The sequence below is a fragment of the Danio aesculapii genome, chromosome 13 (assembly GCF_903798145.1).
Source record: "Danio aesculapii chromosome 13, fDanAes4.1, whole genome shotgun sequence".
Classification (NCBI taxonomy): Eukaryota; Metazoa; Chordata; class Actinopteri; order Cypriniformes; family Danionidae; genus Danio; species Danio aesculapii.
In genome coordinates this window covers 45,200,727-45,214,076 of record NC_079447.1, presented here as the reverse complement: position 1 = coordinate 45,214,076, position 13,350 = coordinate 45,200,727, and the positions used below count along the sequence as shown (strand labels likewise).

At 37.9% G+C, this 13,350-nt stretch overlaps 1 protein-coding gene across 1 annotated transcript in view; it reads left to right on the top strand.

The window, feature by feature from the left end:
* The window catches only part of LOC130239988 (uncharacterized), a 45,248-nt gene extending 33,822 nt beyond the window's left edge, over positions 1 to 11,426 (top strand). The window contains exons 33-42 of the mRNA XM_056471395.1: positions 400 to 533; positions 3,662 to 3,852; positions 4,584 to 4,828; positions 5,176 to 5,247; positions 5,361 to 5,635; positions 7,298 to 7,419; positions 8,727 to 8,953; positions 9,040 to 9,197; positions 10,937 to 11,040; positions 11,134 to 11,426. Coding sequence (XP_056327370.1) covers positions 400 to 533; positions 3,662 to 3,852; positions 4,584 to 4,828; positions 5,176 to 5,247; positions 5,361 to 5,635; positions 7,298 to 7,419; positions 8,727 to 8,953; positions 9,040 to 9,197; positions 10,937 to 11,040; positions 11,134 to 11,426 — 1,821 coding nt within the window. The remainder of the gene's footprint in view (positions 1 to 399; positions 534 to 3,661; positions 3,853 to 4,583; positions 4,829 to 5,175; positions 5,248 to 5,360; positions 5,636 to 7,297; positions 7,420 to 8,726; positions 8,954 to 9,039; positions 9,198 to 10,936; positions 11,041 to 11,133) is intronic.
* Positions 11,427 to 13,350: the final 1,924 nt, after the last annotated feature.

Sequence of the window (13,350 nt, the reverse complement as noted above, 5' to 3'; positions counted from 1 at the left end):
CAAGTGCATAATGCTCACTAGATTGGGTGACCTGGAAAAAAAAAGCCAGATTTTGTGTGATTTTGACATTTAGAAATGTATGGAATAAGTGGATGTTTAACTTTATTGGCGGTTCCAAATATGAAATTGAATCGTAAGCTGTGCAAACACTTTTGGAGAATTTGATGTTTCCCCATTTCAGCAGAATGCCTAAGAGAAATGACTTGCTTTAAAGTGACTTTAATACATTCAGGACTTGGAAACAATATGCATAACAAATATAACAAATTAAATATTTTTATTTATTTATTTTTTAAATACTGAATGTACATATAGGTTTGAAAGGTCAATAGAACATGTTTCTTATAAATGTAATGTTTTGTATTGCTATTTAAAATTTAATTACACTTTATTTTCTAGGTGTATTTCGTCGAGAAGGGAGAAGTGGAGGTTCTGTCAAACAACGAATCCAAAGTTTTGTTCAAACTAAGTGCTGGACAATACTTTGGGGAGAGAAGTTTGCTGTTTCATGAACCAAGAGCTGCAACAATAAGGTAAGCATTTTTTAATGATACGTCATGTATGTAATGAGGTATGTATAATGAATTTTGGGGAGTTAGATAGATATTGGCATGATACTGTAAATAATAGAAGTAACTGTTTATCACCTAGTACAGCCATAACTCATAATATAACTCAGATGTTGTTAATACATTTAAAGAGCCCCTATTATGGTTTTTTTTAAATGCCCTTCCATGAAGTGTGTAACAGATCTAAGTAAAGTAAAATATCCAGCTAAAGGCTTAAATCTGAAAGTACACAGTGTTTAAAACTATTGATTCATTTCTAAAAAGTCAAAGACTCATAGTGCTTCAAATGAATCGTCTTGATAATGAGTCTTTAGCCGTTTCGGCGTGACATCGATACGAAACTTAAGCCCCATCCAATTGTTGCGTGTGCAAACTCGGGAAAATTGAAACCTGCGGCCCCACCCACAAACACTGTAGCAGATCCCGGTTGAATCATGTGGCGAAGACGCTGTGCTTAGCTGGATATTACTGGAAGTGTGAGGGAAAAGTTATTGTTATTTTCCCTACCCAAAGATGAAACTGTGAAGAATCAGTGGTTGAGGTTTATTTTTGCAAAAATACCTCAGCATTATAGCCCCAGCCTTGTGCTGTTCCCGTCATTTTTCTGACGAGTGCTTCAGCAATCTACACACTTACAACAAGGGATTCGTCGGGCATTTGTTAAAGGAAGGATCAGAAAAGACTACTGATGTATGAAACTTACTTAGAGCTCGGCAAGAACTTTATCAGTACATGGATCAGTTTCTTCCTCCATTTCACAAGTATAAGTAAGTGCGACTAAAATAGTTGCCTCCTTGTTTTCTCTAGCTTGCAAATTATGTATTTAAAATACGGGAGTTTTCCGGGATAAATAACAAAACGGGAGGGTGGCAGGAGATGGGTCTGAAATACGGGAGACTCCCGGGAAAAACAGGATTGTTGTCAGGTATGCTTACACATATACTCTGCACTCTGACTCCTTCAATATTGTTGATAAGCCATGGTGGGCATTTCACTCTGTCTCGCGCTAAATGCTGTCGACAAATCACAACAGGCTGTCACTGGTCCAATCAGTGCAGAATAGCTTTGTGCTAAGGAGGAGTTTGGGAACGAATGAATTGCTGAACAAATCATATGGGAGTCACTGCGATAATTAGGTAAAAATAAATGCATATTATAAGACAATGAAAGTGTTTTTTTGACCTTGCATGCATATGACCCTTTTTAATGTATAATAGGGGCTCTTTAAGCGTTGCTGGCTTGAAATCCACAACAAACTCTGGAACTCTGAAACAATTTTCACAAGGAATTTGTTGATAAGCAAGAACACCTAAAAGCACAGAAATACAGGCAAAAGCACTTTGAGACACATTGGAAAAAAAGAATATCAATTTAACAGTTAAAGAACTCAAGCAGTTAAAAAAATACTTTTTAAATTATCGGTATTAAATAAACTGAATTTTAGAACAATTTTTGTGAAACCTTTACAATAAGTTTGTAATGGTCCGTTTCCACTGAGTGGTACGGTACGGTTCGGTTTGGTACGCTTTTATGGCTGTTTCCACTGTCAAAAGGCGTACCGAACCGTACCGTACCGTACCACTTTTTCGGCACCCTTTCGAAAGGGTACCAAACACGAGAAAGGGTACCAAAAGGCGGAGCTAGACACGCAGCTAAACGCTATTGGTTTACAGAGATACGTCATTCGCTTCCGCAACAAGCCAGAATGAAAACAAAAAACCTGCCATGTTTAAAATACACAGTGAGAGATTACAGTGGAATTATATATAGATATAATAACGAGCCATGGTCGATCTGGGCTCAAACAAACCTTGTCGTCGTCTTGATGAACAGCCACAAAATCATGGAGTAGAGCAGAATCTACCCTGTGCCTCACAGTTTTTTACGAGGCAGTCTGAAGTGCGAGCAGTTTCGCTTTCTTCCTTGAGTTCGCGGCGCGTCTATATCTGAAATAACAAACTTCTTGAGCTGATGATGATAACCCGATCCTGTCAGACACTGACAAACGCGAGAGTGAAGCGCGAAAAAGCAAAGGAGAAGCTGGAAAAAAAGGAGCACATTATTTTTCAGCAAACATGAACAAAATGCCATGTATAACTATTATCTTCACTTTTAGACTAATATGAACTGGGAATGATGGAATTACTCTCTAACAGAGGCTACATGTGCTGCTGAAGATTACAGACACAGATAAGAGGTTTTCACTGACTGTGGGCTGTATTTTGTGTTGTTTTTGAACCTAAATACGGATGAAATGTCTGCTGTGTGTAGTTCTTCTGTATTTGGTAACATATCGGAGACTGTAAGGGGCTGTATGTTTATATATGTTCATTTGTTTATTTATTTAATATAATTACAGACATTACAGTAGGCTATTTTGCACTGTCATTGATCTGCAGTTATAATCAACACATGTTCATAGAAAAGTTAGTAATAAACATGTCTACACAAGTATTTATGTGTGTAAAGCATCTGTTTTGAGAAGTGCTTCTCATATGATATGTGAGCGACCCGTACAGCTTTATTGGAGACATTTCCTCGAGCGAGAATGACGTCGACTGAAACTTTCTGTCATACACCACGCCCACCAAAAGGGTACACTTGGTAGTGGAAACGCAAGCCTGATAAAGGGGACCCGTACCGACCCGAACCATACCGTACCAGTGAGTGGAAACGAGCCATAATAGTCACTGTTAGTTAATGTGTTTACTCACATGAACAAACACTACATTTACTACTGTAATGTATTGTACTGTATTAATGGTAGCTAATAGAAACGTTGTTCATGGTTAGTTCACAGTGCATTAACTAATGTCAGCAAGCATGAATTTGGATTTTAATAATGCATAAATGCTGTATAAGCGTTGTTCATTATTAGTTCATGTTAGGAAATGCATCAACTAACATTAACTAATAGAACCTTATTGTAAACTGTGACCCAATGTTTTAAGAACAAGCATTTGTGTGCACTAAACCTCTCACTCTCTCAACTCTCTCTTACTAATTGTGAATTGGCTGGTGACACACTAGGTTTAAGACAATGCTAAATATGCTTGTTTGTGTGGTTTATTCATTTCCAATTTCTCTTTCAGGGCTGCAACCAACTGTGAGATGTATGTGCTGTCACAGAAAAGCCTTCATGAAATCTTGAAATATTACCCCCACATTCACGAGCAAATGCAAAGCTCCGCAGATGAGATAAAAGATCTGTTGCATGAAGATTATCAGATCAACACACCTGCAAGACCTGACTCGGCACCAACAACTTTCCGTCGAGCTGGATGTAAGCAGCTTGAAGTCCTTTTTGATGTTAAACTACTGCATTTAATTCAAGCAAGATCAGGCACACAACATGACCTTTACTAAAATAGTTTTCATCTTTTTAAGATCAACCCAGGCTCTTTCTGATTGCGTACCCCTATATACATTTCTAGAGAGCAAGTTTTGACTAGCATTGCCCAGTTATGAGTGCTTCAAACCAGTGAATAATTTTGGTTCATTTGGTTCAAAGCTTTGAGCAGCTAAATGCAGCAAGTACTTTAAAATAATAATAATAATACATTGAAAACATAAGAACAAGGCTAGGGACTAAATAGCGTTTGGCACAGAGAGCACAGGGATTGAGCACTCTGAAAAGTGTCTTAAAACCTCCCCCCCAAGAAGTGTCAAATGTTTAATAAGCTTTTAATAAGAAAAATAGTGGAAATCTTTGTTCATTTTTAAGCGAGATGCTAATTGTCGAATTCAATTCAATGATCTATGCTAATTGCTAAGCTAAGCTATAAGTGCTTCTGCAGACATGAAGACAAAAATGAGAAACTGTTTAACTCTAGGGGAGATGTGTTTAAAAAATCTCTCTGTTAAACAGAAATTGGGGTAAAAAATAAACAGGGGGGCTAATAACTCAGGGAGGCTAGTACACTATACTGTTTACACAACAGGTGAACAGTCTCTGTACATCCGCCACCTTTTTCTTGGTTGCATTTTTATTGATAATCATTCACTTTCCTACAGGGGAACAGCTCTACAGGGATCACATGGCTGAGAACGAGGAGAGAGCTATACTCCGTTTACAGCCTTTGCATGTTAGATTATGGACAAGAGTCTCACCATTGCTCATATGGTTCTTGCTGAAGATTTTCAACTTCATCAGAATGGCGAACAACAGAACCATGGACGCAGACAACAGTTTTCGAGTGGTCTATCAGTACACAGCCTGTATACTCTTCACAGTTCTCTTCTGGGCAATAACATTAATGGTGTGTATCCATCTCTTGTGCATTTCAGCAGTTTTTCTAGTTATTATAAGTCACACATTTTCAACTGTATTTTAAAAGGATAACTCAGCAAAAACGTTTTTGTCTTACGTTGAACACTGAAGATATGATTACAGAATTAATTTTTTTGGATGAACTAACCCTTGAAGTGCTCAAAACACTTTTAGGGCAACTGAGTTTGTTATAATGGAGTGAATTTCGATTGGAAATACATCCTCTTGGTTTACATTAACCGAGGGAGCTTTATTCACTCAATCTTTGAATTGGTGTTTATTTTAAACATGTTATACATTAATCGCTGGCTTTCTGTTGTCTCTCTTTCTCTGCAGTCTTCTGTGCATAACGTAAATATGTATTTGCTCTTACTTACAACGTGCATTCAAGTCTTTCAGATGTTTGAGGTAAGCTAAAGAATTTCACTGATTTACATGCAACTCAGGGGTACTCCCGCACTTTAGGGCTAGGCCGATGCATTATTCTGCCTATTCAATACCATGCTGATATATTCTTTCAGATCTTCCTGAAGTTCCACATTTCTACTTATGATGACCACAGAGCATTTGCTTCAGACTACAAATCAACATCCCGTAGCTACCTGACAAGAAAATTCGGATTTGTCTTTGACATGGCCTGTGCATTTCCGTTTGGACTACTAATTGTTCGTCTGGTGGAAATGGATTCTCCCTTATTCCTGCCCGTTATGGTCATCTATGCCCGTATTGCTCACCTGCCACGGATAATTTCACTTTTAGTGTTTATGTGGAAGGAAGAGCAATCAATCACATCTAAGTATGTCTTTTAGTGCTGTAATTAACTTCATTTAAATCGAATGTTACTTACATTTACTGAAAATGTGTATGAGCAATTCCAACGTTATTGATGTGACATTTGAAGTAAAACTCAAAAGGTAAATTCACATAGAAAGTATATGTTAACATTAAATGGAAACATCTGTTTATATTTTCCAAAACAACCAACCACAGAGTTACAGGAGCAGAAAAATATCCATCTGTAAAAAAAAATATTTTAAATGAGGAAAAAAAGGCGACGCGGTGGCGCAGTAGGTAGTGCTGTTGCCTCACAGCAAGAAGGTCGCTTGTTTGAGCCTCGGCTAAATCAGTTGGCATTTCTGTGTGAAGTTTGCATGTTCTCCCCGCGTTCGCGTGGGTTTTCTCCAGGTGCTCCGCTTTCCCCCACAATCCAAAGACATGTGGTACAGGTGACTTGGGTAAGCTAAAATTGTCCGTAGTGTATAAGTGTGAATGAATGTGTGGATGTTTCCCAGAGATGGGTTGCAGCTGGAAGGGCATCCACTGCGTAAAACATATACTGGATAAGTTGGCGGTTCATTCCAGTGTGGCGACCCCAGATTAAAAAAGGGACTAAGCTGAAAAGAAAATGAATGAATGAGTTTCAGTATACAACCTAACGTGTAGAGATTCTGTAAATTAAACTGCACAACCCAAAATAAATAATGACAATCTAAAGAATAAGTATTAGCTCTCTATAGAACAAACATGATTGATTTGATTTTATTTGACATTTTTGCATTTATGAAGGAAAAGCTTTGTTATGGATGTGACACTTTTCCGTTATGGATGTGACAGATGTGACATTGCCACTTGTGTGACTTTGCTAAGTGTGGTTTATTTATAAACTAATTTCGAGAGGATCACGTGCTTATGATCAACACGGCTGGCTCTTCATTAGCTCCGTAATCTGACCCAGTAGATGATTATGGAGGCATTATAAACCACCAGAGTTTTTCACTCCAGTTATCTTCGTCTGAAGCTTCCCCCCCTTCCACCCCTACTTCCTCCCCCTTTTTCCGATAGGGCGACACGGTGGCCCAGTGGCTAGCACTGTTGCCTCACAGCAAGAACACCGCTGGTCCAACCTCCTATCGGGCTGGTTGGTGTTTCTGTGTGGAGTTTACATGTTCTCCCTGTGTTCACGTGGGTTTCCCCCGGGTCCCCCGGTTTCCTCCCATCGTCCAAAAACATAAACTATAGCCAATTAACTAAACCAAATTATCACCGAAAACAACACTAGTTTACACTTCTCATGCGGCGACAAGCAGGGGAGTCCTCGAGACCTACCTGAGCTCGAACTCCGCTCTCGCCCTTCTAACGGGAGGGAGCCCCGGGCTCGAGGATATCACGAGCTCAGGGCTCTCTCCCGGGACAGCATGCCAAATACGCTTTATTGATTATCAGCTAAGTGTGAACTCTTGAAATCAAATATAATAGTTTGAAAACACTGACAGATACATTTTTGAGTATTTTTAAAGTACTGGAAAATACTTGCTTACACAAAAAATGTAGAAACGGTTTCTCTATTTTGGTGAAAACTTTGGTTGGCATTTGCATGGAATTGCTCGTATGTATTTCAAGAACTGAGGTGTTCATTTGCAGAACAATGTAAAATGTGTCTTTTTGTTTGTGATTTCAGTCTTCTGTGCATCAGGATGATCAAGTTCTTTGTCCACTCTGTCCTCTTTATCCACTGTGCAGCGATGCTTTGCGTTTCTTTCGTTGAGATTTATGGAGTCATGTCTTGGATTGCTGAAATAGGTGAGGGGAGAAAAAACAAATTTTTTTGGAGTCAAAGCATGAGGAATTAAAATGGTTTAATAACTTTAATTCATTTTGCATTTTTGGAGCTTTGGTTTTGCCGAATTTGTTGAATATATAATTTGCACCTTTTGCGTTTTTTGGCTGAGCACCCAGTTAAGAGGGATGTGTGTGCTTTTGTACAGTTTTTCAAAGAGTTACAGCAACAATGTGAATGTAGTAAACCTTTTATGCTTATCAGTGTTTATATCCCTCGTTTACACTGACAGTAAATGTGACCCAATTCCGATTTTTTGGTCATATGTGACAGATTGGATCTGTTCTATGACCGTGTAAACATGAAAAAAAAAGCGTATGCATTCGGATATTAAGGCCTCCTTCATAAGTGGAAAAAATCTGATGAATTGGATATATGACAATGTGACTTTCATGTAAACAGGCAGATCAAATGTATAGAGGCATTCCATTTTGTACGTCATTAAACTTGCAAAAATTTGGTACTTCTCAGCTGTTTGGTGACGTAGAAGGAAGAGCGTGTGTGGAGACGCTGATGTGGTAAACAACAACAGAGGAAACAGGGAGGAGGAAAGTGGTCAGTCGCCACAATTTGCTCCCACCAGACCTGAGACCTCTCTCGTACCCACAAATTCCTCTAAAGGGTGGAGGACACATATATATGCCCCAGGCGCAAGCTGCAATGAAGTCCCTTTTTCTCCTCCACCTCAAAATAATTTTAAAGTTGGGCAAACTTTGCATCTTTCGCAGAGCTAAAATCAAGACAATTTCTTCCATTGTGGCTAGTGTGGCACCGATGTAAGAACCCGCCTTTACGCATGCGCGACGTCGTAAATTGAATACCAAGCGTAAACACCTGAATCGGATATCGATCACTTTTAAAAGAACATGTAAACGGACATGCAAAAATCAGAAATCAGATATAGGTTATAGATATAGATATAGATATAACAAATCGGAATTGGGCATCTAGGCCTGACAGTGTAAACTGGGCCTAAATGAAAGAGTTCAATCTGTTGATGGTATAGTGATTGTGTCTCCTCAACACTCTCTTCAACACTTAAGGGTTTATATTTTGATCTGTTTATGAATGTCTTGAAGCAGCAGAATCTTGAGTGAATAGATTTTTACTGGATGGACAAAAATCTCTCATATTTCTTTCAAAAGATGAATGTTTTTCATGGGTTTAGAATGACCTGAGGATGAGTTTTAAGAGTCTGCAGTAAATTGTGTCTCCATACTGTTACAGTCATGATGGTAATTTCAGTAACCCTTTTGAAATTCTTTTCCAGAGATCACTGACTTCACTGAAATGTACAGATATGCTGTTTATTGGATAGTACAGATATACACTACAGTCGGCTTCGGTGATATATTGTCTCTAAACCTCGGAGAAGTGACGGCGTGTACTGTCATAATGATTCTGTCCAAAATACAAGTGATTTACAAAATGGGACTTCTCATTGCTACTCAAACCAACAAGAACACACTACAAGTAGCCTTTGAGGCGAAACTGCAGGTAATTGTAAGCCCCGCATCTTTCAGAACTACTTTTAAGTGTGTACTTTTACTCTAGTAATGATTGACTGATCTTGTTATTCCTAGACCATTCTGGAGTACATGAAGCATGAAGGAATCCCACGCCAATTACAAAGTCGTGTGTCACATTTTTACAACTATCAGTGGAACCGCAACAAGGGGATTTGCACCGAGGAATTGTTCAGAGGTGTCCCGCGCTGTTTGAAAATGGACGTTTTGATGAGGTAAACAAGCCTACCTTGGTTTTTGGGCTGTTTTCTTGAGGTTTTGAATGCATTCTTAAAGTACGAGCAGGCATAACCATTAGAATCTAGGACTTGACTTCCTGTCTCATTCACTTCTATTGATTTTTAGATGTTAAAAACAGTTTGACTTCCTGTCTCATTCTCTTGCATTGATTTTTAGATGTTAAAAACAGTTTGACTTCCTGTCTCATTCTCTTGCATTGATTTTTAGACGTTAAAAAACAGTTTGACTTCCTGTCTCATTCTCTTGCATTGATTTTTAGACGTTAAAAACTGTTTGACTTCCTGTCTCTTTCACTTCTATTGATTTTTAGACGTTAAAAACTGTTTGTTCTTCTGTTTGATGTTGCAAATTGATATTTTATTATTATATTCTTCTTCTTTTTATGTATAGTCATGAACATGTTCACTAGTCATGAATGTTCTCTACCGTTTGTTACTCCTAGCCATTTCTCCCAATGGCAACTCAATTGGATGTTCTAAAACATTTACAATTACAAGCACCTTTTATTTTATATCTTGTTAATAATGTCAGAATTCACCAGTATTTTGCAATGGATGTGCGAGTAGGGATGTCTTAAAATGTCTGAAATTGCAAAACTAAAATTTTAGTCCCTAAAAAGTCTTAAATTTACTGAAATATTGTATTGTAGGTAAATAATTTTAAACAGGTCTTAATTTTCCTATGTCCACGTAAAGCTGCCCAATCGGGCCAGGACCCGTCCAATCACAGTGGCTAAGTGGTTAGCACTGTTGCCTCACAGCAAAAAGGTAACTGATTCAAGTCCCGGCTGGACCAGTTGGCATTTCTGTGTGGAGTTTGCATGTTCTTGCCGTGTTGGCGTGGGTTTGCTCCGGATGCTACGATTTCCTCCTCAGTCCAAACACATGTGCTATAGGTGAATTGAGTAAACTAAATTGGCCGTAGTCTATGAGTATGTATGTGAATGTTGAGAGTGTATGGGTGTTTCCCAGTACTGGGTTGCGACTGGAAGGGCATCCACTGCATAAAGCATATGCTGGAATAGTTGGTGGTTCATTCCGCTGTGGCGACCTCTGAAATAGACACTAAGCCAAAGGAAAATGAATGAATACATATTTTTGGGTAGTTTTGAATATTTTATGCAAATGCCCTCCCCTATAAAATGATCAGTGTTATATCGTGAAATAACAGTCATCTTGTGGAATTCTGCTCATATCGTTATATATGTTGCAGAAAAAACAAGACATTTTTTAAAAAATCACTTAAGTAGAAACATTCATTCATTAATTTTCTTTTTGGCTTAGTCCCTTTTGTACCACAGCGGAATGAACCACCAACTGATCTAGCATATATTGTACGCAGCGGATGCCCTTCCAGCTTCAACCCATCACTTGGAAACATTCATACACACTCATTCACACACATACACCACGGACAATTTTAGCTTACCCAAGTCACCTACACCACATGTCTTTGGACTTGTGGGGGAAACCGAAGCACCCGGAGGAAACCCACGCAAACACAGGGAGAACATGCAAACTCCACACAGAAACGTCAACTGACCCAGCTGAGCCTCGAATCAGCAACCTTCTTGCTGTGAGGCGAACGTGCTAGCCACTGGGCCACCATGCAGCCTTAAGTAAAAACAATATCAGTTATTTTCCAACATCGTGCAGTCCTACTCTTAACAGACTTTGATTAAAAAGTGAATATTACTGTATTTTCTCTGATTTAGTATCTGTGGGGAGCATTTGAAGAGTCATCACTTCTTCTCCCATTTTACTATTCCCGTTATGAGGGAACTGTCCGTGAGAATCACCTTCCGATGTTTCCCTGTTGGTGAGCATAATGTTAAGAAATCACGTATCAAGCCTTACAACTCTTCTGAAAACACAGTGTTGCTTATTGATTCCTTTTGTTTTGTTTTTTAAGGAGAATGCATTTACAGAAAGGGAGACAGCGGCACTGAAATCTACTTCCTTTTGATTGGCAAAGTTAATCTGTGCCTGGACACCAGAGGTCATGAGGTCTATCAGCGGCTGTCTCGCGGAGCAGCTTTTGGTGACCGCATTGTAATAGAACACACCCGCCATGACACCGCCATCGCCGCTAACTATGTGGATGTCGCTGTTCTCTCCAAAACTTCTTTGGAATCTTTAAGTCATCTTTATCCGGCTGCCATGCACAAGCTAAAGGAGAAACTTGCTGATATTCAGCAGGAATAAAGCAATTCTCATTTTTTGTGTACTCTAGTTTAGTTTAATGTGGAGTACTGTAGTTTAGGGTAGTGTAGTTTTGTGTAGTGTAGTTTTGTGTTGTGTAGTTTAGTGTAGTGTAGTTTTGTGTAGTTTAGTGTAGTGTAGTTTAGTTTTGTGTAGTTTTGTGTAGTTTAGTGTAGTTTGTGTAGTTTTGTGGTTTTGTGTAGTTTAGTGTAGTTTCGTTTTGTGTAGTTTAGTTTTGTGGTTTTGTTTAGTGTAGTTTAGTGTTGTGTAGTTTAGTGGTTTTGTGTAGTTTAGTGTAGTTTAGTGTAGTGTAGTTTAGTGTAGTTTAATGTAGTTTAGTGTAGTGTAGTTTTGTGTAGTGTAGTTTAGTGTTGTGTAGTGTAGTTTGTGTAGTGTAGTTTAGTGTAGTTTAGTTTTGTGTAGTTTAGTTTTGTGGTTTTGTTTAGTGTAGTTTAGTGTTGTGTAGTTTAGTGGTTTTGTGTAGTTTAGTGTAGTTTAGTGTTGTGTAGTGTAGTTTAGTGTAGTTTAATGTAGTTTAGTGTAGTGTAGTTTTGTGTAGTGTAGTTTAGTGTTGTGTAGTGTAGTTTGTGTAGTGTAGTTTAGTGTAGTTTAGTTTTGTGTAGTTTAGTTTTGTGGTTTTGTTTAGTGTAGTTTAGTGTTGTGTAGTTTAGTGGTTTTGTGTAGTTTAGTGTAGTTTAGTGTTGTGTAGTGTAGTTTAGTGTAGTTTTGTGTAGTTTAGTGTAGTTTTGTGTATTGTAGATTAGTGTTGTGTAGTGTAGTTTGTGTAGTGTAGTTTAGTGTTGTGTAGCTTTGTGGAGTGTAGTTTTGTGTAGTGTAGTTTAGTATTGTGTAGTTTAAGGTAGTTTAGTGTAGTTTGGTGTTGTGTAGTTTAGTGTAGTGTATTTTAGTGTTGTGTAGTTTTGTGTAGTGTAGTTTAGTGTAGTTTTGTGGTTTTGTGTAGTTTAGTGTAGTTTAGTTTTGTGTAGTTTAGTTTTGTGGTTTTGTTTAGTGTAGTTTAGTGTTGTGTAGTTTAGTGGTTTTGTGTAGTTTAGTGTTGTGTAGTGTAGTTTAGTGTAGTTTTGTGCAGTTTAGTGTAGTGTAGGTTTGTGTAGTTTAGTGTAGTGTAGTTTACTGTAGTGTAGTTTACTGTAGTGTAGTTTTGTGTAGTGTAGTTTATTGAAGTGTAGTTTATTTTTGTGTAGTTTTGTGTAGTGTAGTGTAGTTTTGTGTAGTGTAGTTTATTGAAGTGTAGTTTATTGTTGTGTAGTTTTGTGTAGTGTAGTGTAGTTTTGTGTAGTGTAGTTTATTGAAGTGTAGTTTATTGTTGTGTAGTTTTGTGTAGTGTAGTTTAGTGTACAGTAGTTTAGTGTAGTTTAGTGTTGTGTAGTTTTGTGTAGTGTAGTTTAGTGTAGTTTTGTGTAGTGTAGTTTAGTGTAGTTTTGTGTAGTGTAGTGTAGTTTAGTGTAGTGTAGTTTTGTGTAGTGTAGTTTATTGTAGTGTAGTTTAGTGTTGTGTAGTTTTGTGTAGTGTAGTTTTGTGTAGTGTAGTTTAGTGTTGTGTAGTTTTGTGTAGTGTAGTTTATTGTAGTGTAGTTTAGTGTAGTTTAGTTTTGTGTAGTGTAGTTTTGTGTAGTGTAGTTTAGTGTTGTGTAGTTTTGTGTAGTGTAGTTTTGTGTAGTGTAGTTTAGTGTTGTGTAGTTTTGTGTAGTGTATTTTTGTGTTGTGTAGTTTTGTGCAATGTAGTTTACTGTAGTGTAGTTTACTGTAGTGTAGTTTAGTGTTGTGTTGTTTTGTGTAATGTAGTTTACTGTAGTGTAGTTTACTGTAGTGTAGTTTAGTGTAGTGTTGTTTTGTGTAGTGTGGTTTTGTGTAGTGTAGTTTAGTGTACTGTAGTTTATTGTAGTTTAGTGTTGTGTAGTTTTGTGTAG